The sequence below is a fragment of the Lissotriton helveticus genome, chromosome 5_1 (genome assembly GCF_964261635.1).
Source record: "Lissotriton helveticus chromosome 5_1, aLisHel1.1, whole genome shotgun sequence".
NCBI lineage: Eukaryota > Metazoa > Chordata > Amphibia > Caudata > Salamandridae > Lissotriton > Lissotriton helveticus.
This window is the reverse complement of record NC_136065.1, coordinates 1,106,788,601-1,106,816,321: the sequence shown is the minus strand read 5'-3', so window position 1 is coordinate 1,106,816,321 and position 27,721 is coordinate 1,106,788,601. Positions and strand designations below refer to the sequence as shown.

General features: G+C 42.4%; 1 protein-coding gene across 1 annotated transcript in view; it reads right to left on the bottom strand.

The window, feature by feature from the left end:
- LOC144753513 (VPS10 domain-containing receptor SorCS3-like) overlaps positions 1–27,721 on the bottom strand; it is a 2,605,581-nt gene that overhangs the window by 717,641 nt on the left and 1,860,219 nt on the right. The window contains exons 8-9 of the mRNA XM_078641177.1: positions 12,011–12,100; positions 2,122–2,301 (exon numbers count right to left, since the gene is read on the bottom strand). Of these exons, the coding sequence (XP_078497303.1) occupies positions 2,122–2,301; positions 12,011–12,100 (270 nt within the window). The remainder of the gene's footprint in view (positions 1–2,121; positions 2,302–12,010; positions 12,101–27,721) is intronic.

Below are 27,721 nucleotides of genomic sequence, written 5' to 3'. Positions count from 1 at the left end.
CCAAAGCTAGAAAAGAAAAGGACAATGAAAGCCTCAAATATGGTCCCCTATGTACTGCTACTAGCGCAAGAGTTAGACGAGGCGCCGCAGCATAGGTCCATCTCTGAAAGGCAAGCTCAGTAAGAGTCATGACTACCTAAACGTGAGCTAATAAACAAGGGGAGAAAGGAGATGACATAGAAAGTCACTCTCTTCTCGGAGAGCAAGTGTATATGAGAGTCTACCTAAAAAAATCCACAACATGCATAAAGTTAGGGAAATACAACAAGTATAAAAACATGCAAAGACCAGACTGCAATTATTCTATCATAGTTTTCCTAGACTGAGTGGCTGCTTTCAAGAAGACACAGACATGGTATCAAATTTCAGGCAAACTTAAGAACTGTAAGTGGAGCAATGCTACTATACACCGTTGAAATCCTATCTTGCGTAACAAGGGTTTCAGAAAGTGCTTGTGTGGTGACTGTGCAAATTGCAAAAGAAGATAACGTGCAAAAGTGATTGTGCAGATTTATTGTTGCAGGTGCAAGTATATACTATGTTTCCCTCTAGGTCTACGGAGCTTTTAAAAACAGGGACCAGTAAATTGACCCCACCCTGAAGCGAAAGATAAGTGATAACTCCCATTGGGTAAGATCTAAAGATAAATACATAGGGGGTTCACATGTGGATACAGATATGTAATAGTTCAAGACTGATGGTTCTGCTAGTTCACTTATCATTCTCGTGTCTACAAATTCCTCCAGGAATTCGTCTTATCAATTGAGGAAATACTGATGGGTTCAGTAAACCAAGAACATAAACTCAGGGTTGCTAAAGTATCCCTTATATATATATAAATAATAGAACAGAGAAGGGCTTGTCCAGCAGGAGTAGCTTTTAATCTTTTATTTGGTTCTGCTTTTTCTGTGATGAAAAGGGCTCTGATGTCTGATTAGTTGTCTAGATTAGGGTTCTCCAAATTCGGCCCCCAAAGGCCGGATCCATGCCAGATTTTTAGCATATCCCCTTTTCGATAAATGTAGTTATTTGAAAAAGCTAGCATGGATCTGTCCCTCCAGGACCGACTTTGGAGTACCCTGGTATAGTTCAAAGGAGATGATATTCTTCTTTGCATGCATTTGAAGAGCAGCTGCTTTTTCCTTCATTTTATGGAGAAAGTGTTGCTGTATGATGATGTACTATGTGCCAAGGCCACCATGGTACCAGTTTGCTGTTTTCATTTGTGGAAGGACGTCCATGTTATGAGGTTTACAAGTAAAGGGGATAATGGCAGATCTTTTATGGCATTGGCTAATGCTGTGTTTAATGGTTTTATGTGAAATGTGGATATGCATAATTAGACCCATGGCAGTACAAAGTGGGCTTTGGCAAGGTCTATTTTTTATTCTGTGGCCACAGACACATCTCTAAGAATGCACATTGCCAGCATTTCGATCTGTCTTAAGCAGAGTTGGAGGGGGAAACCGACAGGCTCAATGAGAAGGACATCTTCCTTAACTCTGCTTGTTTACCTAACCCAGCTGTGGGTGCCCAACTTCAAGTTTAAATATTTTATTAATTTTCACATAAGATAAGTGTCACGTGAATTCCTTATAGTTTTCACTGTAGTGCGCAGTACATTCTACAGAACTACAAACCTGCCACACCACTGGAATGGATGCTTATTTGCAAGGATATCTGTTTCTATTCAACAGAAAACTGCTTGGATAAACAATGATACAATAGGACTCAGCACTACAGATGTGGCTGCCAGGCCCATTATGTAAAAACACATCATGAGCGGTGAAATGAAATAGCGTTGAATGCCTGCTACACCACTTACTGCACGTGTAGCAACCTTTATAACCCTATGTGTCAGTTACATCACCTTGCACATTTAGGAGTGCTTGGAAACATGGTAAACCAAAATATCACGGTCTTAATAAAGTAGAAAACGCCTGAAAATTTTCATATGACAGGCCAGGGCTTTCTTCCTCAGAAATAGAGTTTCTTTGGGTCTTGAGGGAATTAACTACACAGAAGATCCTGATATTTCAAGAAGGACAGAGGCTCATCCCGAGTGACAGGTGCTTTCCTCGTTTCGGGTTCCCTAGCTGCAGAATGACGTTGCCTGAATACCTCATAAAGGTCAATGATGATGTTGCCCTCCAGTCCTCTGCTGCTTTTCACGTTCTCCAAAGCCAGCGTGAAGAAGACCCCGCGGGGGTCTGAGATGTACAGGTTGTATGTCTCGTTCTGATTCCACTCCTGGACAGCTGCAAACACCTGGTTTTCATCCGTGTTGATGATGTGCATGTCCTGTTAAGAAAGAAAGAAGAATAATGACTGCTGATCGGTGCAGTACCTCTCGGACGGGACTTAGAACAATTACTGTGACTGATGGCGCCGCTGGAGAGGGAGGGGAATGAACTCTTCAGTACATTGCATAATTTTCTGTTTCCCTGCGCCAATACATCACAGACTCCGCGTTATGGATTAAAAAAACATGATTCTAGACATGGTAAGGTCAGGATCTCAGTGCTGGGATTCCTGCACAGAAGAAGGATGAATGTGACTTGATTTATTTGAAGGCAGGGATGTGTTTCGAATCATGCTCGCAGCTTGTGCGGTGAAATTACTTTGATATGAAATATATAACCTTCTGATTGTACCTGTTCGGTACTGTAGCTAAAATATATTAAAGACAAGAGCTTGCAGCAAGGCTGACATTTAAATAGAAGAATTGTATCATTAGTCGCACATCAGATTTTGCCCCGAACACCATTCTATCCTTAAGAATGTTTCAATGCTCCACGTAGTAGACATTCTCTCAGAAGTTTCGAGACAGTGATTGCCAAAGCAAGAAAGTATTGCAAGAAAAAAAATACCAGGTGTTTTTTTGCGCTTGAGTTGTCTAAAGTTCATACATATAATTAAAAACGTTTCCAGGTTAATGCATGGATTTTAGACAGACTTCGGAAACGATGAGCAGAGGTTGCATATATTTGTTTCTGACTAGCTCTTGCATTTTCTCTGAGAAATTAAGACGGGTGTGTAGAATAATTAGTGCCTCAGAAATAAAAAAAACCAAAGCAGATTACTCGACTCTGAGCTGAGCTGAGCCTCCTTAGCAAATCATAATGTGGCCCCTGGACCTTTCCAATTGAATTTTACTGTTGTCTCAGAGCACCTCTGACAGGTATACTGTGAAATTATATCAACATTCATTTTAGCTTTAAAACGGTGGTAGCCTTTAATGCAGATAACATAAAAGTTAGGACAAACTACCCCCTCTCAGTGCTGTTAACCATCTACATGCTAAGGACATGCCATCTAAGTAGTGCTTTATTTCATGTCACGTGAACCAATCCTCAACGACAAACTTTTTCCAATGGATCTACTTCACTTTGCTACCTAATTATCTGGTATTTATTCAGACACCAGTATCACTTTGGGGATTTACGTTATTCCTATTTTCTTTCTTTAATTACGTTTTTTGTGTTTTTGTGTGGACTTTGGCATTCCTATTAGAACCCTCATGAAAGTCTCTATTGAAAAATAGGGTACAACTGTCCTATGTGACACTTTCGAATGGGAACTCAAATGGAGTTTGGATGAAGCAAACTTTATGTTTTGAATTTTCTTTTAGATGTTCTTGGCTATTTCTTACCTGGTTACTGTTAGACCTGCCATCATTGGCTTCGTTTTCCCCTGTATATTTGCCTTTGCATTCCTGTGTTTTTGCTGCGTGTTGGACTTCGTTTTGCTGGTCTAGATGCTTTGAGCACTTTGCCACTGCTGTTCAGTGCCAAAGTGCATTGCTCCCTTTGTCAATTGTAGTTATGAATTGATGTTTCCATGATTGGTTTATTTTGTTTACTGTTAAGTCCCCAGTACAGTGCACTGTGTGTGCCCAGGGCCTGTAAAGCAAATGCTGCTAGTAGGCTTGCAGCACTGATTGTGCCACTTACACAAGCAACATTGCAACAAGGTCTCAGGCCTGCCATTGCGGTGCCTGTGTGCAGTCTAGTACTGCCATGTCGACCTGGCAAGTGCACCCACTTGCCAGGCCCTAACCTTCCATTTTCTGGCATGTGAGTCACCCTTAAGGTAGGCCCAAGGTACCCCTGTGGGCAAGGTGCAGTGTATGTGAAAGGTAGGACATGCCCTGATGCGTGTGGTATGTCCTGATAGTGAAATACTGCCAATTTCGTTTTTGACTACTGTAAGGCTAACACTTACAATGTTGGCAGACAGAACTTTATGACTTTTTGCTACAAAGAAATGAGTGGTCCAAGATTTCTGATAGACATAGAAGTGTGGCTCAATGGTTAGAGCAGGCAGACCTTGATGCAGAGCTCTGGCCAGGGACCAGGGTTCGATTCCCGCCTCGGCGGGTCTCCGGCTCATTAATTCCCCTGACTGGATATTCTCGCCTCAGTGCCTGTTCTGGTCATGGGTCCCACGCTGCAACTCTGGGCAATAGCTTGCTTAGTCTCCACAACGGCCCCAAAAGCGCTGGGATGCCTGGCTGACCTGGGGGGTGCCCAGGAGTGGACATTTCCCAGGAAAGCCAGGAAGGGTTCCTAAGCGGTATACGGACAGCGCCGGGACACCTCCGGTGGAGGTAGCTGTGCGCTTTACAAATTCCCACATTTACATTTACATTTACATCCTCTTTTGGGTTTTTAATGCACCTTGCTGTTAGAATACAACAATATGGCATGTTGGAGTGTTTGCCAGTTCATCCCAGAGAACCCATTTTGTTATCTCCCACCCCAGGTTTCTCTGGGTTTAACTGGACCCCTCATATTTACACACCTATTTGCTGCCATTGCTGGCTAACTCAGACTTGTGAAATAGGCTGCTCTAGTTCCAAGAAGCACTAGATTCCTGAAGTAGTTTCTGTCAAGTAGTGGAGGAAACTCCCCAAAGAGAGTACCTTCATTGGTTCATGTAGGTTTTCCAAACTATTAAAATGAACGTTTGTTATTTCATTTTAATAAAATCTCAAGAGCTGGCCATATTCACCAGCTTAGCAACATGGTAAAGAATATTGGTGGGCGGAGGGAGAGTGTGTGTATCTATTTCTCTCCAACTTTCTGCCCTTTTAATTTAATAGCCAGCTGTTTTTTCATTTATTTAGAGAAGGGACTTGGAGGACCATAGTTCTGCTTCATTTCTAAGAATATTTATTTCTCTAGTGTTTAAGATCATACCGCCATCATAATACTGATATTATCGCCTTGGTGGTAGGTCCTCTTCTGGGATGGTTACATTCTCTTACTAAATTTCTGGCGTTCCCTTGCTACACTGTTTCCTCTTAGTCTGGCACAAAGATTGATGTTCTCGGTCAGGGAGGTCTTCAAATTAATTGCTGATACACACTTCTCAATTTAAGAATACCGTTGACTGTATGGGTTTTATTTCAACTGATCTAAAAATATTGTTTATTTCTGACAATCTAATCTGGTTAACAGCAATTTTTAAAGGTTTTTCTCAGACTGCACTCATAGGGAGGGAGATAGAAGACTACAGTGGTTGACATGAACATCTCTGGCAAACACAAGGTTTGGATATTCAACCGCAAAATATGTTTAATTGTCTGCTCCAATTAGCTTGTGACATTGTTCTAAAAGTTGGGGGTTTTAGGTCCATCACTTATACTCCTTTTGGCCTTTGAAGTATGCATTTTTCAAAGGATTGTCTTTGTAGTGCACAAGTTCTTGTCCTGCCTGCTCTTGCCTCTAGCCACACTCCACGGGGGTGGAGACAGCATTGTGAGAGGCCAGGCACAGACCTATTCAGATGATAGTGACAACTCCTCCAAAACTCTAGCTCAAGAAGCTCCATCAGTCTGGTGATGTCCATCAGGATATGCAGGGTACACCTCAGTTCTCTTTGTGTGACTGTCTAAAGATTCAAGCAAGCCGGGCCGAAGACGGCTGTAATGCCAGAAACCGGTCCCCGGAAGCTTGTTTCCTTCCCAGTGTAAGAATTGGCTTTTGTAGTCTGGTCTGCCCTGTTCCCATGATGCACTGGGCCAGGGACAGACTCATTTGCATACAGCCAGGTTCTGAAACTGGGATGGTGCAATGAGCTAAAAAACGGTGTTGGATCTAGCCCAGATCTCTTGACTGGGTGAGAGTATTCTGCTTAATTCAGAGACTCTGTCCCTCACCACCCCTTGTTGTAAATATTTTTGTCCACCCTAAGCGTGGAAGGGTATACTCAGACATGAGTCCCTTGCTCATTCCACCATCAGGATTCAAGCAAGCCGGGCCGAAGACGGCTGTAATACCAGAAACCGGTCCCCGGAAGCTTGTTTCCTTCCCAGTGTAAGAATTGGCTTTTGTAGTCTGGTCTGCCCTGTTCCCATGATGCACTGGGCCAGGGACAGACTAATTTGCATACAGCCAGGTTCTGAAACTGGGATGGTGCAATGAGCTAAAAAACGGTGTTGGATCTAGCCCAGATCTCTTGACTGGGTGAGAGTATTCTGCTTAATTCAGAGACTCTGTCCCTCACCACCCCTTGTTGTAAATATGTCTAAAGTGAAGGCACAAAGAAGCCCATGTCAGTCTAAGCCAGACTTTGATTCCATAGGTAGGCAAAGACACAGGATGGATAAACAAGAAAATGCCTTTCTAAAATTGGCATTTACTAACAAACAATTTACAACCATCTTTACTATATTACTGATGAAGGGCTCAACCCAGAAACACGTGTCTAGAGATATAGAGCAATGTCTGAAACAACTTTAGTGAAAAAGTCCAGCTAATTTTGAAGTAAGTTTGAACTGTGTACTACATTTACCAGGATGCAAAGGGGTGAACTGTACTGGGACTGTGAGGCAGTGTGCTCCCAACCCCCATTCTGTTTAAAAGGCTCCCTTGAGCCAGCAAGCTGACAAGCTTCGGAGATGCACCTGTGTGCCTGTGAGTGGTACTGTGACCTGAGGGGAACTTGGCAGCATTTTCAGCAACCCCAGATGATTTTTTCTTTGCTCTCTAAAACTGCTGCTCTCTACTGATAAAGGGCTCAACCCAGAAACACGTGTCTAGAGATATACTGCAATGTCTGCACCAACTTTGGGAAAAAACTCCAGCTAATTTTGAAGAAAGTTTGAACTGTGTACTGCATTTACCAGGATGCAAAGGGGTGAACTGAACTGGGATTGTGAGGCACTGTGCTCCCAACCCCCATTTTGTTATCTTTACTATGTTATGTGCTTTACAAATTCTGAGCTCAGAGAGACCAAACTCCAATTTTCTTGCTGTTACCAATTGAAAGTTATGCTTGTAAAAGGTTACAAGGCAGCTCCAATACAGCCTATGGGAGAGCTAGTCCAAGCAATGATGAAAAACAAAATTGGAAAGTATTCTACTATCTGGACATGTAAAACACATCAGCACATGTCATCTTTCACATACATTACACCCTGACTGTGGGGGTACGTTGGGCTTACCTTAGGGGTGTCTTACATGTAGTAATGTAGTAAAAGGGAAGGTTATGGCCTGGCAAGCGGGTGCACTAGCCTGGTCGACATGGGAGTTTATCTGCACTCACAGGCACTGCAATGGTAGGCCAAGACAAGTTTACAGGGGTTACTCATGTGGGTGGCACAATCAGTGAGCAGGCCCACTAGTAGTACTTGATTTACAGGACCTGGGCACACGTTGTGTATTTTACTAGGGACTTACTAGTAAATCAAATATGCCAAACATGGATAACCATGCGGAATCATAATTTACACTGAGAGCACTTGCACTTTAGCACTGATCTGCAATGGTGAAGTGCCTAGAGTACAGAAGTCACAAAAAAAAGTCCAGCATAACATCAAAAATACAGGAAGTAGAGGCAAAAAGACTGGGGAAACCACAACAAGGATGCCAGGTCCAACAGGCCCCTATTCTAGCTACATCAGTAATCTAATAGATTGTGACGAAAGTCTACTCCATTTGGTAATGAAAAGGTAGCTAGTGTGACTAAAACCACAAACTGGTGTCAAATGCTGCTATCTCTACATTGTTTTCTTTTTGCTGCAGGACGTTTTTTGAACTTTGAATACGTGCTTGTAGAATGGGAGTCTCCCCTGAATTTGTTGACCTAACACTGCAAAAACCTCTGATATACCAGAGTATTCCAATGGAAAATGTGTGTTTTCTAATAAAACTATTGTTATGGCTCTGTGCCCCAGATTACATTATTGTGTGTCATATAGTACAAAACATACATGCACTGTTTTCTCAAATATGTGGCAGATTTTACTGTTTGCATCCGTGTGATGGTTTTGCAGACAATGTATCCATAAAACTATTATAATTGTTTTAAAGTCATTGCATATCCTTTCATTATATGGAGGCACAATCCAAAGAAAGGTCTTCAATCCCTTAATGGGATTTTAACATTATTTTGTTCAGAAGATGTGTGTTTTATAATGTGGTGCTCTTGAATCACATCTTGATCTTATGCACATATTTGATAGAAATAATAGCATTTACCAAAGCCTAGTTTATTGATATGATTCTGATAAAGAATTGAAATACTACCATCAAAATGAAAAGAAAAGCAACTTTTCCTTATGAAGAATGTGTTGGTAAACTTAAATAAGATAAAATGTGTCATAGATTATTCTATTTGTATTTATTTATAATGTGCTACAAATACCTGGATACTATTTTCAAGGCACACGGAACTGAGGGTAAGCGGTAGAGAATGATGTTAAAAGATGCTATACCAATATGGGAAGAGACTGTTTACATATCATTTTAGCTGTTTAGGAATACACTAGGGATCAGGATAGTCTGTCCATAGGAAGTCTTTTCATAACACTTTAAAAAATTTTAGTGTTGGGGTCTCATTCCATAATTCAGTGCCCAATGTTTTGGAATTAGGAGGTAGAGACTTTAGACTTTTTATTGGAGTGGAAGTGTCTTTCTGTCTTAGTCCATACACATTTATGAATAAGGTATTTCGTGTGATTTCTGGCATATTGATTTGCACAGTGTAGAGAGGTTTTTTTTAATATTCTTTTTTGTTTGCTGAGTTACATTTAGAAGAAACCAAAACAGTTAAAAAGTAAAATAAGCACCACACAATAAAAATACCACTCTAATTTATAAAAACAGAGAATAATTTAATGAACAAAACAACACCAACATGGCAAACATCAGATAATGAAAAGTAGAGATATGAATTCTTAAAGTTTTACAGGAAAATAGCACCAAGAAGTGTCAAGCGCCAACCCCAGTAATGTGGGTGCGCTTGACTGAGACCTAGCAATTTAAGGGCACCTGTGATGGACCCAGATTGGATACAAAAAACCATGTTTGTTTCAGTTGGCAGTTTTACCTTCATACTTACGGCCTGATTATGAGGCGGTGTGGCTACCACCACATTGGCAGTCTGACCGCCATATTATGACTTTGGTGGTCGGACCGCCATTGGACAGCCACAACCACTGGGGATCTGTGATCCCTCAGTGGTGGCACAGTAGTCTGAGGCCACAATATGCTGGCAGTGCCACTACAGCACCGCCAAGCATATTATTGACCTCCACATTTTTCATGACAGGGAGCCTGTCATGAAAAGTGTTGTGGTTAGGAAACTAAGGGGGCCTCAGGGCCATGGGGATGCAAGCAGGGGGGGCACATGGTGTGCCCCCTGTATGCATTCACCCCCAGTTCATGATGGCATGGACTTAACAGTCCATGCCATGCAGGTACTTGTTTTGGTGTTCCCATTGCACTGCCTTCTTAAGGCTCCCTGCGTGGGACAGGAATAGTACTGCCCGCCAGACCAGGAGAAAACTCCTAATCTGGTGGGTGAATGAGTTTGGCACTATGGGAGCAGGCCGATGGTGTAGCCGCTTGCTCCCACATTGCCAAACTCGCAATCAGGACTTTAGTCTCTGAAATTGAAGCAAAATATCCTCAGCGGGGCAAGACATTAGACTGTGGATGAGAAGGGCTCCACAAGGCCAAATAGCCATCAAATGAGGTCCAGGAGAAGCTGTTGACTTTTGGCGGGAAAGCTAAGAGTAAGGGGAATTTCAAATTTACATCCAGGGAAGATCCCTCGCTGAATGCATCCTTTTGGTGCCTTTGCTCGGTAAAGATTTCTATATTGGGATTTCCACATTGGGCTATTCTGGATGTTAGGAGGAGTACACTATGACACAGAAAGGGTCCCAAGACTTCAGGAACAGCGCTTGAGGGTCAAGATACACTCCAGCAGAAGCATACAGGTAAATAGGTAAAGAATGTTTCCATACAGCTTATTATTTTGTTTTTCTTTTTGCAATGTTTAAGTGTTTGCCATTGACACTGAGATTTAAAAGAAACGTGAAAAAATTCCAAATATTAGTTTTCCATTGGAAAACTCAGCAAAGGTTTTTGCCCACTAGAACTCCCTCACTCAGCCAGGTTTAGAGAAGCTGGCAACTTTGCACCATTTGAAAACCATGTCAAGTGTTAAAGTTGCCAATTTCTATCAGTTTGCAGGTGAATTTTTAACTTTGCACACTCATGACACAACCCACATAAATTGCTTACTCGACTACAGACATCAATTAATAAAATATGCTAAATATTGATGATATGTTGGCCAAAGCACTGCATAATAATTAAAATACTGCCGTGTCCTCTTCTGATCTTTTTATATGTTTGAGATGTATCTAGCATTTCTCGTAAATATTGCTTAATTAATTTTTTAGCAAAATATCAATATCGTGTGCGAATAGAAACATATGTGGCATATTATCAAGCAGAAAGGGGTAGGTCTCTGGATTAGGGGCCTTACTCTGGAAAACACATGCCAGTGAAAGTTATCACCGTGGCAGTATTATCACTCTGATTGACGGTAATCTTGGAGATACTGGCTTTCCAAATCATTGCTCTTGTATACGTCTGTATAGCATTACCATCAGAATTAGATATTGTAATCAGTGTGAACAAGTCTGCTCCATACTGTCAATAGCCAGACATTGAAATATGAATTGAACTCACCATATACGTTTTATACCACAAAGGGTTTATCTCTAACATTATTTAAGACCAGATCAGAGCTCATCTTATTTTCTGTGGTGAATGTTACACATTTTTCATGACAATGGGGCATATGTATCAAGCCCTTTTCGCGTTCGCAAATGGGCCGATTCTTAGAATCAGCCCGTTAGCGAACGGGAAAAGGCCTTTTGGGATGTATCATCCCAAAAGAGCATCGCAAATTAGAGAATCACAAAATTGTGATTCTGTATTTCGCAATTACATTTAAGGAATTGCATATTGCGATTCCTTAAAGGTACCTAAGTTGTCCGAATTTGGCATAAGAAATCGCAAATTTGGAAATTCTTTGAAAAAAGCACTTTTTTGCTTTTTTCAAAGTGCCATATGCCACACATACATGCCCTGAGGGCATGTACGTGCGCCACATGTGCACACATACATATTTCAGGGGTGCCACAGGGTGTCCCTTTGGCACCCTTGAAATTACATTCTCAATATGCGATTCTCTAATTGCGAATCGCAAATTGAGAATGTCTTGCCTTTCATTCCTATGGGCCTCCTAGCTCATAGGGATGAATGGGAAGGTATTCCTTAATTGCGATTCGCAATTTGCTAATCGCAATTAAGGAATGCCAAGGAACCCCAAAAAATAAGCAAAATGTTTTATTACATCCCTTTTTGCAATTCGCAAATTGCGATTCTCTACTACTCGCTATTTGTGAATCGCAATAATGTTTTTTGATACATATGCCCAAATGTCCTTAAAAGGGAAAATTCTAGATAATGCATTTAACACTGGCTATAATTTTAGTGGTATCATGAAATGAAATGAAAAATCATCGATGCAACTGAGTGTAAATGTGAGGGCTGTTGATATTTCTCTCCCCTTCAGGAATGGGTGTATTATTAACCCAGAAATCTTTTCCTTTCACTAATGGTGAAAATACAACATCCTTTCAGCAATGATACCCTTGAACTCAACTGAAATAAAGGATTTGAGTCACATTCAGATACATTACCTTAGGCAGTGAATATTTTGGCAATTTGATCTGTGCGAATGGTTCTCTTTTGTAAGACACATAATAGGTTGCTCTGCCATTTGAGGTCACCTGAAAAATAGATCAAAAATGTACATCACGCACAATTCATTCAAAATGTACCACTACATGAGTTCAGGTGATAATAAGTTCAAAATATACCTGCAATCTTCACATACCGAACCAAACAGTATAACAAAATACCAATTCCCTAACATCTGTTCCCAGCTTCCTAGCAATACTGCATTACACCAAGTCACTAATGTAATGATGCGTACTCAGAATAGAAAGCGCATGGTATTATTATGTTTATTCATTTTTATCGGATCTATATGCATATTGCATGTGGTCATTTTCTGAACCAAAATGAAAAGTTAAAAACATTGTCAGTCATATCTATCAGTGCATCAAACAGTAGCACAAGTAGGTCATTAAAGAAATGAAAGAAATATTGACATTCAGTAATGTTGACAATAGACTGCAAGTGAAGGGATGTTAAATAAAATGAAACAAAATATGCTACATATGCATGACAATTCAAGCAAATTTTAAATTAAATTGGGATGTGTTCAGTGAGGAGGAAGGGACATTCAAACACCAAGGGGCATATCTGCAAGGCCCCGCGATAATTATCGCTAGGCATGCTTAGCGAGATTAAAGTTATCGCTGGATATTATCACTGAGATAGCGGGTTATCAACAACGGCTATCTCCAAAGCGATAAAATATCCAGTGATAGCGGCAAAATCTGCGATATCGCTGGTAATCCAGGGATAAAATGTCAGCGATAGGGAATTCGTAGATGATAAGCCATGGTGGATTTAGCATGAGAATCCACCCCCCATAGGGCAACATGGCTAAGTCAGAAATTAACCTGGCGTTAGAAACCAGCGTTAATTGGGTCTTTGTGTGACTTTCATAGTCGCAACGTGGTTATGGGGCATCCTTGTTGATAGCGCGAAGATGCGATATCGACGTTTTGCCATGTAGTGAATGTCAGGAACGCCTACCTTTCATCTCATTAGCAATGAGATGCAAGGCGTTAGTGAAATGTGCAATGACACAAGGTAACACACGCTAAAGCCTGTTAGGTTGTCCTTAATAATACCGCGTTAGGATTATCGCCGCTTTACAGCCGAAAATGGCCGCTAAAGCGGCGATAATTGTCTTGATGATATGCCCCCAAATGCGTTTACTGAAATCATCCCAAAAGCAAATCTGACTTACATTTAGGAACAAGGAAAAAAATAGTTTGAGTTAAAATGTGAATTATAACCAAGTCAAGAATCTTTAGAAAAGAGAAATATGTTTCTCCTCAAATTGGTGGTGGGTTTTTCGTTCAGATATAAGTGAGTATGTATTGCCATATTGTCAGTTAATATGATAACTGAACAAAAATAAATGTTGAACTCCTAAAACAAATGAATGTTGAAATATGTTTTTGTAGAATGCACCAAACCAACATTTATTTTACTTTTAGTTTTCAACTTTAAATTGTTATAGGTAAATAAATATCCCAGTTTTGTGGTTCGAGCAATAGTAAACTAGGCACGGAAAAAAATAAAGAGAAAAACCTTCTTGTGAGGGTCACTAATAATGCTTGATTCCGGTCCAGGGAAGACATGGCTTGGCAGTTCGGCCTGGACTGTTCCCATGAGGCACAGGGTCAAGACTGATTTGCATATGGCCATGTCTGCACTGTGGTGGCTTAATGTGCAAAATAAAGATAGATTAAACCCAGATCTGTGACTGGGGTGAATGTTTTGCTATTGTGCAACATTCCGTCCATCATCTCGTGTGTTTTGCTGTTCACCCTATGTTGGAAGGGTGTGCCCAGACGTGGGTCCCGTGCTCACTAGGCCACTGGAGTCAAGCTATCCTGGCTGATGACAACTGATAGCCAGAAACCGGTCCTAGGATGCTTGATTCCGGTCCAGGGAAGACATGGCTTGGCAGTTCGGGCTGGACTGTTCCCATGAGGCACAGGGTCAAGACTGATTTGCATGTGGCCATGTCTGTACTGGGGTGGGTTGGTAAGCAAAATAACGATGGATTAAACACAGATCTGTGACTGGGGGTAAATGTTTTGCCATTGTGCAACATTCCGTCCATCATCTGGTGTGTTTTGGTGTTTAAATTAAAGCATGAAAAGTAAGCATAATAGTCACCTGCGGGTCTTTTATAAAGTCTAGACTTTCCTTTACCAACAGTTAGGAAAATGTGCATCATTCAAAGTGCACTCCATGGGCAGAGTCCCGAGCCATTAGTAAACAGCACTTCTCTGATAACCAAAATAATTTTGAGAAAAGCCTATTTGTTGTAGAAGAAACTGTTTGCTGTGTTCTGTTAAACAATGGCACAACACAAACTGGATGGCACTGGAACTTAAATTCATACAACTATGCAATATGTACAGTGAGTAAAATACCTTAAAGCTATGCTTAATTTGCATCCACAACATCCCCAGGCTGCATTGCCAAATGCCATCCTACTAAACATAAAACGCCAAAACATTCAAACAATTAACTCTCATCCACTAGCCTGAATTACCTGGTATTTGTATTTTTCAATGGATATAGTCAGTTATTACACACTGTTGCAGATGTTCCCTGCTAAACAAAACAGGCAGTGCCACTGTGTGGTGGATTATTTGAAAGAAGTAACGGTGTTGACCACCAACAGACCCAGGCACAATGCATTACCATGGAATGTAATCAAACAGTTTCCACAATCTTTTTTTCATAACTCGTTCCATGTGGAAAAAGAGTGATAAATATATGCATTTTGACTAAGGTGCCTACTTTTTTCATTTATTCAATAAAATCAGATTGATAGCTTCATTTTATTTTGATATTATTAAACTTTTTCATTCCAGATGTATTTCTGGTAATTTATTTTTGTTGGAATTATATGGGCAGACCTATTATGTTATTCACTTACTCATTCTTACCCTTAATCATATTTCACCTACTTATCACTCTCCATTGCTATTGTTTCTGAATTTTTTTCAACACAATGTTTTAGTATCAATGTATTTACATCAGGTTTTTTATTTCCAATGTACACTTGACATGAGGTAAAGTATAGCGAATGTTATCTTCATTCAAATTGTAGATTTAAGATTAAGAGTAGTATTTTCTGAGTTTCCATAAAGTTTGTGAGACTTTATAGAGTGCATCTGGTATATGGCTCAAAACTCCCACATACCATGCAACCGTACTCAATGGAATGACCCAAACCAAGGCAGAGAGTTGGCTTAAATGACTTAAAGAAGAACAAATATACTCAAGGGGCACGGGGTAGAATAAACCCAATGTGCAGGATTATTACTTAAAGAGAAAGATAAAATATTTTTGATAAAACATATATTTTACAAATAAACATTACCCTGCACAAGATATGGAAAATGTTGCACTCATTTAAACTTAACTGCCGAATAAAAAAGATTGCATTTGTTTGCAGAAGCAGTGTTATACAGAACTTTTCGATTAAAAAACATGTTGTCTGCTGGTATTTCTAGGTCATGGCATAGGGGGATAGAAAGTCCCATATTGCATCTTGTTGTGTGCTATCAGGTCAGGGTAGTCAGAAGGCATAGTGACTCAAATGACTAGTGTTACTTTGACATAATAAACCTAGTTTGTACTATACTGTAGGCAATTTTTGACTGATGGTCCAGCACCAGCAGAGAAATGCTGTCCAAATACAGACTGATTGGCCACTGGGGTGAACTAGAGATTGAGCAACACAGATCAATCAAAAAACCAGAGGCCAAAATCTGCCAACTTGTGTCCTTTGAGAAGTAAAACTTGGATATGTGTTCTCCTGCATTTTCCCACATGTACAAATTTAAATTCAGGATACATACTTATCCACATATTGCAATAACAATAAATAAATAGGAGCAAAACTAGGCATCATTCGTGTGGAAATGCTAATGTAATATTTCTAATTTTTTTCTAGCTAGTGATGGTAGAAGTGAATTGGTTACAGACAGAGTTGTGCCAAGTCCATTCAAACATTATTGAATGCTGAGTTACATTCAATATATCATGCAAAATACTATTTCCTGAGTTTAAAAACAGCAATATCATAGAATAAGTGGATCGCAATAGCCAGGATGGGCATGGGGATACAGGTACAGATACAGGTTCTCCACTACGTGGTGGTACTCATCTGAGAAAAAAACGGACTTCGACCAGACCTCGGACTCATCCCCCATCCATCCTACCCTTCAGGATACAGAATCTGTGAACCTACCTCTGACCGTGGAGACCTAGCTTTTTGGCTGATGCCCGGTAGAGCTACTTGATAGCTGTAGAGGAGATGGGCTGTGGACTACCCCTTTGGCCGTGACCTACCCAGCCGGACATTGGGCAGACCTTACTTCGTCTCTCTGTCGTACTTTCCCTCCTGACCCTTTACTCCACCAACTTTCTCCTTTACGCTCCATTTATTCCTCCTCTTTGCTCTCTTACTGTTTTCTCACTGAGACCTTGCTGTTTGACTGATGCTCGATGGAGCTACCTGATAGCTATAGAGAAGATGGGCTGTGGACTTCCCTCTAGGCCGTCACCTACCCAGCTGCACTTTGGGCAGACTCTCCATCGTCTCTCCATTCATCCTATCTCCATCCTTTCTCCCTCCTATACATTTACCCAACCTCCTTACCCTTCTAAGCTCCATTTACTCCATCTTCCATTGCTCTAGAAATGTTTTCTTGGAACTGATGTAACTTGTAACTGATGTAATTTTGTAATTTTGTGGATCCTTATGTAAAGCGCTCTGATACCTCCGGATCTAGCCAGCACTATCTAAAACTCAAATAAATAAAATAAAAAATAAATAAAAGTACAAAATGCGTGGAGGGTCTTTGCAACACAGGACTTTAAAAAGAAGTCGGTGAAAAGGAAGCACAGAGACCATTGGAGAGGCTTGTCATTAATGTGCAAATAAGAGTGAGTAGATGACGGGTGTGTCTTCAGTGAAGGGAGCAAGTGCAGGGGGGAAGAATGAAAGGCAATGGACTACTGGAGGGAGGACAGTAATGCAGAAATCACTCTGCAGAACTAGAGCAAGCTTAGTGAGCAACGGTGGTGAAAAAACAGGATGGCAGAAAAAGGAGCAGGCAGCATCTGGCATGTCAGGAACAGGACTGATAAAGGAAGTCTGGGACCGGTGGAAGCAGAACCCAACAATAGACCAACAGAAGGTGAGAAGGACTCTAAGAGAGCGATATAGGAATGGAGCACGGAGGAGCAGAATAAGGGTAATCACAGGACAAAGTGTGTACCACCATATGACTCATGTTATTGCAGCAAGGATGTAACTGGAGGAAAGAAACAACAATAAGAAATTGAGGGAGGACAGTTGCAGATGAAGCACTATGGTGAATACAACCCAGTAAGAACAGATGGAGCTGGACCACTGAAAGAGACTATGTTCACACAGCCACTGTGTGATGGTGAGACCAGAGGAAGCACTGCTTGAACAAAGTAATGGAAGGATCCGAAATTCAGAGGCAAAAAGCAGGCACCACACAACTAATGAAAAGATGGTTAGAATTACCTTCCTTCAACGGATGGGTATTCAGTGTAACATCATGTGTAAATATCAGATCAGGAGCAATGTAGCTTAATAATAGATATATTACAGAAAACGTGTTGCAGAAAGAGTCATAGAAACCCCTAGAGTGTGATGCGTGGTGATCCTCTCTGAAGGTTCTTATAACATATTGTATAGCATGTCAGCACTGGTTCTCTAAACCTTCTGCTTTATGTAAAGTTGAATACTGAGCCAGGCACTACAAAAGAACATATAGAAGCTATACAACATGGAAAGTATGTATACGACAGTCATGTGAATGTCAGAACGGGTGAAGACAGAATTCACACAAATACATTATTTCTGTACATTGCATCTGACCCTAGCAAGCTGCAATGAATCAATGCTTGGTGGGCATCTTTCCTTTGATGCTGGGCCAGCATGAGCTGCACTTGTGCAGGAAAATACCTATTGTGCATTTGTTTGGAGATCATTTCTGATTGGGGGGGGCTCTCCTAGATTTCAAATCTAGTCTGTGCCTATGATAGCTTCCTAGGATAATCATATACCTAGATAATTACACCTGTATATTTGTAGTGGGTGTACTTTTAAACAAGGGTCAACATAATGCAAATATTATTGCAGGAAACTGCACTCAAGCCAGGTTCCATAGGAGCAAGGTGTTATTTAAAAGCCTAATCTTTTTGGGAAGTGTGATTTGCTATAATGATCCTCAAACAGTCCATAACCGGACTAATGGAAATACGGACAAACACAACTAGACTGTGATAATGATAGGAAAAATCCCAGTATACCATAAGAGGCTGCAGAGTTCACTTGATAAAGGAATGGGAGCTGATTTGCCTAATACATCATGTACTTCAACACATCACATCCCCTATGCACTGACTCTTCACCTGGTTTTCATCTCACATGAACATAAACAACAGGAATTATTAAAACAACATAAAATAATGGCTAAAATGCTTGAACAGTCTCAGTAAATTCTCAAGAAAGAGCCAACCACAAAATTAACTAAATTAACTTTCACTTAATTCTCTGGCAGCTTTGGACAAAAGCAGTCAGTCCTAACTTAGAGGAAATGCATAAAGTATTAATGCAGCACACAAAACTAAACCCCCCCCAAAAAACATGCCAATTTAGAAAAAATAGAGTCTATTTTAATAAATTATTTGACACCAAAACAAAACAAAATCAGTAGAATCAAAAATTTAAAGTAAGTATAGAGCCTATATTCACGAAGGGCCATTCAGGGTTATCTGGGCATGCAAGACCATATGAAAGTCACAAGGTCAGACTGACCATGATAAAGCAGGGTCGAGATACAAGAACCAGTTTAGTCCCACTGAAAATGCTGCCATCTAAACTCCGGTATTAAGAGCTACTTTCTCTATGGAGGAGGCATGAGGATCAGGGAGAGCATTGAGATGGCTGTCGCTGTAGCTGAAAAGCAGGCAGGCCTCGTGTACAGTTGTCACTGAAGTGCAAAGATCCTGTTTGCAATGATCCTGTTTGGAGTTGTTGCTGGACGTCGGCAGTCATTATGGGCTGTTGATATGAAGTCAAGTGCAGAACTTGCATTGCTGGTCATCACTGGCAATCGCCATTGGGCAGAGTCTGGTTATTATTATTATTAATCATCATTTGTAGAGCGCCTTGCTACCCTTAGGCATCCCCGCGCCTTCAGCAACAAGCAAGAGAGATAGGTGGTTTAAGCCGGATTCTGGAAGAGCCAGGTCTTCAGCTGCTTCCGAAAGGACAGATGATGAACAGGTATACGCAGCTGGATGGGCAGGGCATTCCACAATCTCGCCGCATTGAATGCAAAGGAACGGCCACCTGACCGTGCTCTTCTGATTTTGGGAACAGTTGCCATAGACAAGCTGGTGGACCAATGAAATGTGATGAGAGTCTGGTTTATCTTTGGGCCAGTCCCCCAGAGAGTTTTAAGCGCTATGCACAGGGATTTAAACTTTACCCAGTCGTTTATTGGGAGCCAATGCAGTTGTTTTAATACAGGCTTGGCTGATTGGGTTCTGGGAATATGAAACAGTAGCCTTGCTGCACAATTCTGCACTACCTGAAGTTTCATAATAGTGACTTTTGTGGTGCCACGGTAGAGAGAATTGCTGTACTCCAGCAGCGACAGGACCAGTGCCTGGACCATCACTTTCTGAGCCAAAGCTGGGAGCAGTGGAAGGATTTTTCACAGCATTCGAAGAATACCAAAACATGAAGCGGCTAGCTTGACTGCTTGATGGTTGAAACTAAGAGCCTTGTCCAACCAGACTCCCAAAGCTTTTAATCTGATCTTTAGGCACTGGTGGAGGGCCGAGGCCGTTAGGCCAGTTCACTACTGGTGATATGGAGGTGACATTACCCAAGATCATTAGAGCGGTTTTATCACCATTAAGTTTAAGGCATGACTGGTCCATCCACCTAGCCACTGTTTCAATACAAGGTCCTAAGTCTGCTGGCGTCTTCTTTGGGTGTTGTAGTGCTACCACTAACTGCGTACCGTCTGCATACGTAATGATCTGAATCCCAAAAAGGAGAACTAGCTCAGCAAGCGGCTTCAGATACACATTAAATAGCATGGGACTTAATGATGAGCCCTGCAGCACCCCACATGTTAGTGGCACACGCTAAGATGTACATTGGCCCTCAAATACCTGGAATACTCTATCCTTCAGGAAGGATTTGATCCAAACCAGAGCCTTGCCTGATACTCTCAGCATTCTGAATCTGTCAAATAAGATGTTATAATTGACATTATCGAAAGCGGAGCTCAGGTCAAGTAGGATGACTGCCACTACAACCCCCTGGTCAAGGATCTTCCTCGATTCTTCTACTAAAGCTTTGCATTGGCGTAACTGCAGGCAGTAGAAGCTTGGTGCAAACTGACCCATTTGCACTCACAAAGAGCTTAACATTTCAGGATTTCTCCTTTCCTTCAAGGAGGAGCTCAACTGATGGATCTGGACCTGGAATTCACCTCTTGGGGATCAGGACTCACACCAGCAAAATTCAGAATGGTTCAGGCAGGTTCAGTTGCAGGTCAGGCAGGTCCAGTGAGTAGACCAGCCGGGCAGTTGCAGGGAGACCACTAGAGCTTGTTGTGTCCGCATAGCTCAAAACCAGAGGTCAGATAGTAGCCTTGGAGTCTCTCTGGTAGCCCAGAATGAAGGGGGAAGTCATTCTTCTGTAGTATCCACAGATCTAAGAGCGTACTGAAAAGCGGGTCTGAGAATGAAATTTGTATACCTGGTGCCCACTTTGAGGCAGAAGAAACTTCTGGAATCTTCCCCCTACAATTGTGCCTGGAATTTCCTGCCTTTCTCTCCTTGTACCGGTATGTCTGCTGGCTCAATAGGCTAGTGTGAAGTCCTGTGTGTTTGAGTCGAGGCAGTATGTTTGAAGTGAGACAGGTGACAGCGCCTCCCTTCCCATCAAGTCAGGATGGCCTATCCTGCCAACACCCATACCCTCTACTGTGTGGCTGTCTGGGAGGAATATACAAAGACCAATTGCCAACTGCACCTCGTCATGTGGCCCAGGAACTGACTGAAGGCACCACATGTGCCAACTTTCTAAATGTGGCACTTTAGGAATTGTGACTTAAAATCCAACTCTACCTATAAGGAGGGTTTTCAAGTACAATTTGTCAGACAACAAACATGATATTCCTACTTACTCTTGAACAAAATCTATCACTTATTAAATGTAATAAGGTAACACAAAGTTATCCTATGGTAGAGGTAGGCCTTGCAATAGTGAAAAACAAAGTTTTTCACTACTGGGAGAAATACAATTCGAAAATACATGTTGAACCTTCTATAATAAAATGTTATGTTACTGTGAACGGAATGCGGTCCCTACCTCGAGTGACCCGTCGCTTCCCTTGAGGTCCCGAGCCTCGCGGATCGATCCAACAGCATCCCTGGCAACCCGGACTCCATTCTTTTCTCCCTCCTTGCAGGACCTGACCCGGAAGGACGAGAAACCGGAAGGACTCCCGTGTGACCCCGGAAGTCCCACCCCCTACCTGATAACGGAAGAAGAAAAAGCAGGAAGCGAAGACGGCGGAGTGTGCGGAGAACCCGGCTCGTGGCAGAAGACGGACGGCAGCACCCCTGGAAAGCAGAACGGAGAAGAGGGAGAAGACAACGAAGTCTGGACGGAGGACTGGTGGAGTCCGACGGAGGACGCTGGAGAGCTACGGCGGGGCATGTGAGTACCCTGTCTCCTGGCTCCCAGGCGGACCTGTATATTTTTTGTACATAGAATACCCCCTCACCGTATAGCACCCCTAAGAGCACTGTATATACATTAACCACGGCCCGAGTCACGTAGAGCAAGGAACCCCACACCGGAACCCTCACTTATTCCACCTTCTTCCTTCCCGCTCGGATACCCTCCCATCTTCCTCCCTACCGCCCCCTTCCTCACTCTCGCTTTGACCGCCACACAACCCTGGTGCTTGGTGACAGTACTCTGTTAGTCCGGTGCTTGAGGACTAACCGCCCTGTTCTCTCTCCCCTTCACTCCGAGGACCACCGGACCGGCAAGGAGAAGAAGGATCAACCCTAACCCCAGAGGCGTCGCGCAAGACACTTCCAGAACCATCCCTCACCCGAAGACGACAACCCGGAACACCACCTTCATCCCAACCCTTTGCATCTTTACCTTCCACGACCATAACTTTGTGTACAGTAATAAAGACTGCTAAGTCATAGCACACTATATACGGCCTCCACGCCTGTTATTCCGGCCCGCACACACCCCACGACTACAGTTGCTGTCAGAAGTGGCATCGCCCGGAAGCATGGAGGCCGCGGTAAAGAAACTCGCCGAGACCCAGGAACAGCTCGGGAAGATGACGGAGCAGTTCCTCAAAACTGCTGAGGACGACCGAGGCCAGTTGCATGACGTGTTGAAGGGGCAGGGGGCGGCCCAGGACCAAGCTATGGGAAAACTCACAGACGTACTAGGCCACCAAAGACCGGTCACCTCCCTCCCCTCAGTGGTTCTCCAAAAGTACGTCCCGGGAGAAGACCCGGACTTCTTTTTTACTAACTTCGAACGGCTGGCACAAGCCGCAGCCTGGCCCCCTGACCGCTGGGGACACTATCTAGGTCCGCTACTTACCGGCGAATTACAAGCTGTGTACCAACAGGCCAATGTACAGGGCCAAACACCTTATGCTGATATCAAAACCTGCATCCTAGAACGTCTAGGCATAGACGATGAAACCTACAGGGTGAAGCTGCGTCAAGCAAAAGAAGGACCCCAAGAAACACCAAGAGCACTGTCCTTCCGCATCCGGGATCTGGCCGATCGTTGGTTGCGATCTGCCTCCGCCACGAAAGAAGATATCCTCTCCAAAATATATTTGGAACAGTTTCTGGCTTCCCTACATCCTTCTACCCTCACCCGAAGACGACAACCCGGAACACCACCTTCATCCCAACCCTTTGCATCTTTACCTTCCACGACCATAACTTTGTGTACAGTAATAAAGACTGCTAAGTCATAGCACACTATATACGGCCTCCACACCTGTTATTCCGGCCCGCACACACCCCACGACTACAGTTACATTACGTTAGTAGTTTTAAAGTGCCTGGTTACTCCAATTAGACCCTGCACTAGGGTTTCTCCTTACCGTCCATCAAAAGTATACAACAAGCTGACCATAGTCATTCAAAGCTTGTGGATTGCCTGAAAAACCAGGTTTTCAGATTTAATCAAAATAGCACTTCAGAGGACCGAATTCTGAGATCTAGGGGTAGGAGAGTCCACATTTTAGCTGCAGGCAGACTAAAGGTTCTGCCACCTAAGTGAGCTCTGTGGACTTTGGGAATCATCACTTGAGCTGTTCCCGTTGATTTGAGATTACGAATAGGCCTGTAAAGTTTAATCAAGGGGAACATGAATCACAGAACATTTTCGTTTATGACAGAAACATAAGGCTTTAAAGGCCACTCTATCCAGCTTGGGGAGCAAATGGAGCTTTACAAAGGTCGACCCCCAAAGAGAAATGCCTAGGAATATTAGGAAGCATACAGGTGGCAGTATTCTGCACCCTCTGCAACATTTTTATTCTGCCCTTGGAGACCCCAAGGTAAAGGACATTGCACCAGTCCATGCAAGACACTAGCAGCATCTGGATAATTGTTTTCTTGGCTGACTTCATGTAGACCATATCAAATGCGGTGCTTAAATCCAACAGGATCAAGGCCGCTGTCTTGCCCTCATCTGCAGTCATTCTCAAGAATTCGCATGCTAGAAGCAGAGCCGATTTGTTACTGCACATGGTTCTAAGTCCTAATTGAGTCTCATGTAGCAGATTATTTTCTTCAACATACTTCGTTAACTGATGGTTCAAGAATTTCTCTGCCATCTTAGCAAAAAGAGGAAGCAAGGAGAAAGGTCTCAGATTTTCTGGGAGGGTGTGATCCAGTGATGGTTTTTTAAGAAGAGGGACCACCATTGCGTACTTCCAGTCCTGTGGGACTAGACCTCTGGTAAAGGAAAGATATTTGTTTATTGGCATTCTGTGGGCATGTATCCAGCAAGTTTAGCCATAAAAGCAGCCAGGGTAGCTAGCAACCGTTTGATTCTTACTTTATTGGAGGCGGTGCAATTGGGGAGACCTAATAAAGGTGAGGAGTCAATGATCTGAAAAGGAATGATAACTACACCTGCAACTGAAGTCTGGGAATTAACTTTTATAAAATTGCACTTAGAAAATATGGTGTCTAGGGTGTGCCCCCGATATGCATGGGACAGTGGACCAACTGTAGCAGCTCCAAAGCCTCAAGGTCCTTCACAAAAGTTGATACTACAGGACATTGGGAATCTTCCATATGTAGGTGAAGGTCACCTAGAACAATAAACGTCAAGTAGCGAATGCCATAGAATGGAAGAAACTCCACAAGAGCATTTAAAAAAGCCCTGGCCGATCCCGGAGGTTGAAAAATGAGGAGGCCTGCTACACAGTAAAAACAGGTGATCGATAAAGAAAAGAAGGCTGCTTCAGAGCCAGGGTTGGTAATTTCCATCAGTTTAAGTTGAACCTCACTTTTAAAAATCATTGCCAGCTCCTTACCCCTTTGTTTCGGTCTATCCATTCTCAATATTGAGTAGCCGTCAGGGATTCCATCCAAAACTTCTGGTACAAACTGAGCATGGAACCATGCATCCTGCCCTCTGACCTGTTCATGGCCTACCATAGGAGTGACATATATATTAAAAAGGAAGGAAGGGCTGTTCAGGGCCTACCCAAGGAGTGACGTATATATTTAAAAGGAAGTTTAGCGTGCAAAAGGTTTATTTTTCCATGTCGAAATGGTAGTTGAAAACTGCACACACAGGCTCCAACGGCAGGCCTGAGACAGGTGTAGGTCTACTTAAGTGGGTGGCACAATATGTGCTGAAGGCCTACTAGTAGCATTCAATGTATACACCCTGGGTATAGGGTATACCACTTTAATATGGACTTACAAATAAATTAGTATGGCATTTGGGTGTTAGCCAATTTTGCTATGTTTACAGGAGTGAACAAAAGCACTGCAGCACTGGTTAACAGTGATAAAGGGCACAGAGTCCTAAAAGCCAACAAAAGCATGTTAAGAAAATGGGAGGGGTGAAGGTAATGTGTTTGGGGGTGAACCTGCAGAGAGGGCCGTGTCCAACACAATAATTCAAATGGTGAGCAACCATACGCAAAGCAGCTTGGCCTTGCTCCACTTGCAGCAGTCCAATATGAAATGCCAGACCATGTCCTCTCTCTGAACAGGAGGAACACAAGCAACCTCTAACTGATTTCCGTCTTGTTCAGCTTCACAGTGAGATGCAGTCTCAGCACTATGACACTAGCCCAAAATGGCAGTTCACGCCCCCTATAGCAGGAGAGCATGGCAATGCAGGGCATGAAAATATTAAAATGCTCCTGGCTCCACTACTTCAAGGACATTTTAATGTGCTTTTCCCAGAATAAAATCAAATGCTGAGTAGCCCACTCAGCATTCAGCTATGCCTAAATTGCAACCCTCGGATGCATGTTAGGCAAGGCATTCTAGCTAGGTGGTCTTCATCTGGGGCTGAGGCCAGAGTCTCTGATGTTCAGGTGAGCTGCCAGCCAATCTCAAAATGACCATATTAGTCTTTATTTGCCTCTCTTAAACCAATTCGACTAATCAGATCGTGGCAAAATGAAGACCCAGGACTGGTAACATTGTGCCCTACCAACACAAAGTGATCTGGCAATGCTGTTGGTATCTCAAATCACAGTGTGCATGTTGACAGGCTAGCAAAAGGAAAGGTAACAGGCAGCTGCTGTCCCTTACCTTTGATCTCAGCAGCTTTTTGTGTGGAGACTCTTCGTTACATGAATGAGACTGTGGTGCTACTCTTTTATGACAAAAGACTGTGAACAACTACACATTTTTTGTGATGTTGATTATCATCATGCGCATGAATATAGTGCCCATGTGGCTATGGCTGTATTCATTTGCCATCTTGAAGATGACAGTATATTGACGGTAAAGGAAAGTAGCACTGTAAGAAAGTTGGCCATTATTGCATGACCAGCTTACCTACAAGTTCTATGGGATATCAATCTCGGCATACAACATGGGACACTACTGTTATGCATCTATTTCTTTTTATTTTAACAGGATGGTGAACATGTTGACACTTCTAAATTAACACTGTTCTACCTGCCCTACTCCTCAGAGATTTCCTTGTACACGGTACAACAATTCCTAGTGGTAATGCTATCCATTTTAACAGGCCATGCCACACCATGGTTCACCTTCTAAGAAACACATTATTAATTAGATTACCTGGATTATAGTTGGTGTGAGGATAAGATTTAAGTGTCTACATTTAATCCTAAATTTAGCTCCTGCTTTTAATCAATAGAATTACCAGCTACACATCTGGGAGAACCATTAGAGCTGATGGATTTAGTTGCTTTGAATCCCCAGGAGTGAAATGAGCACTACATGGTGACCGTAAATTCTAGTGGATGAAGCTTTCCTTACCATATGAAATCTGTTATTAATGCAGACACTTACTAGTAACTCAAATAGAAGAGATTCCTTTATCGCAAAATATGCATTTGTATCCAATGTTGTCTTACAGTTGAAGTGGTGGGATTTTGTAGACAGCTTCCTCCCTAGGGTGTGACTTTATTAGCAATATGAATGAGGATCTGTATGGATAAAACCTGAATTTCTTGCCCATACATGGAACCACTTAGGTCCTGCTGTAAGTGCAATTTAAGGTAAAAATTTAATTTGTGTCTGTTTTTACAATAACGCCTTTCGGAAGATAAGCTCAATTGTGTGTACTGCTGTTTAAGCAGGCAAGCATTGGTCCTATTGGGTGGTAACTGTCCATGTTACAGAAGGCCTTACGGGTAACGACACATCTAAAAACAAATTAAATGCAATTTCTGCTTGCTGGTAGCTGGTATAAATCAAGTTAACGTAACACCTACACCTGAAAGCAAAATAGATAAGGATGGTATTTGCATTTGCAAGCTTGTTGCAAGGATGGTATTTGCATTTTGCAAGCTTGTTGAGGACACTGATGTTTGTCTGCCACTTGCACACAAGAAAGTCAAAGCCCATAATACCCCTGCACTATGGTTTAATGAGTCATTGAAAGCTACAAAATCCAAATGTAAACGTCTCGAGCGCCTTTGGAGGAAGGATTATTCTCCAGCGGCGGGTCAGAATTACAGGAGGGAACTTCGGCTTTATCACAAAGATTGTACTGCAGCTAGAGCCGTTTTTGTGGCAAAGACCATATCGGCAGCCACAAATAAATCTAGAACATTATTCTACTTAGTTAAAGAACTAGCGGGCTCTCAAACCATTGCTGAACCCCTCCCCCTGAGAAATGTCCAATGTGAAGAACTGGCTTGCTTTTTTGCAAGCAAGATTGACAACATCTATTCTGATATCTCCAAACAACAGCCGGGACTTGTGGTAAGGAACTCTGAATCTAACTCCATGAATTGGTACTCTTCCTCCCAGCCAGATCTATTGTATGAACCACTCATTTCCTGGCCTGAGATGAATATTCAAGGCCTTCAAGAGATAATAGGGAAACTGAA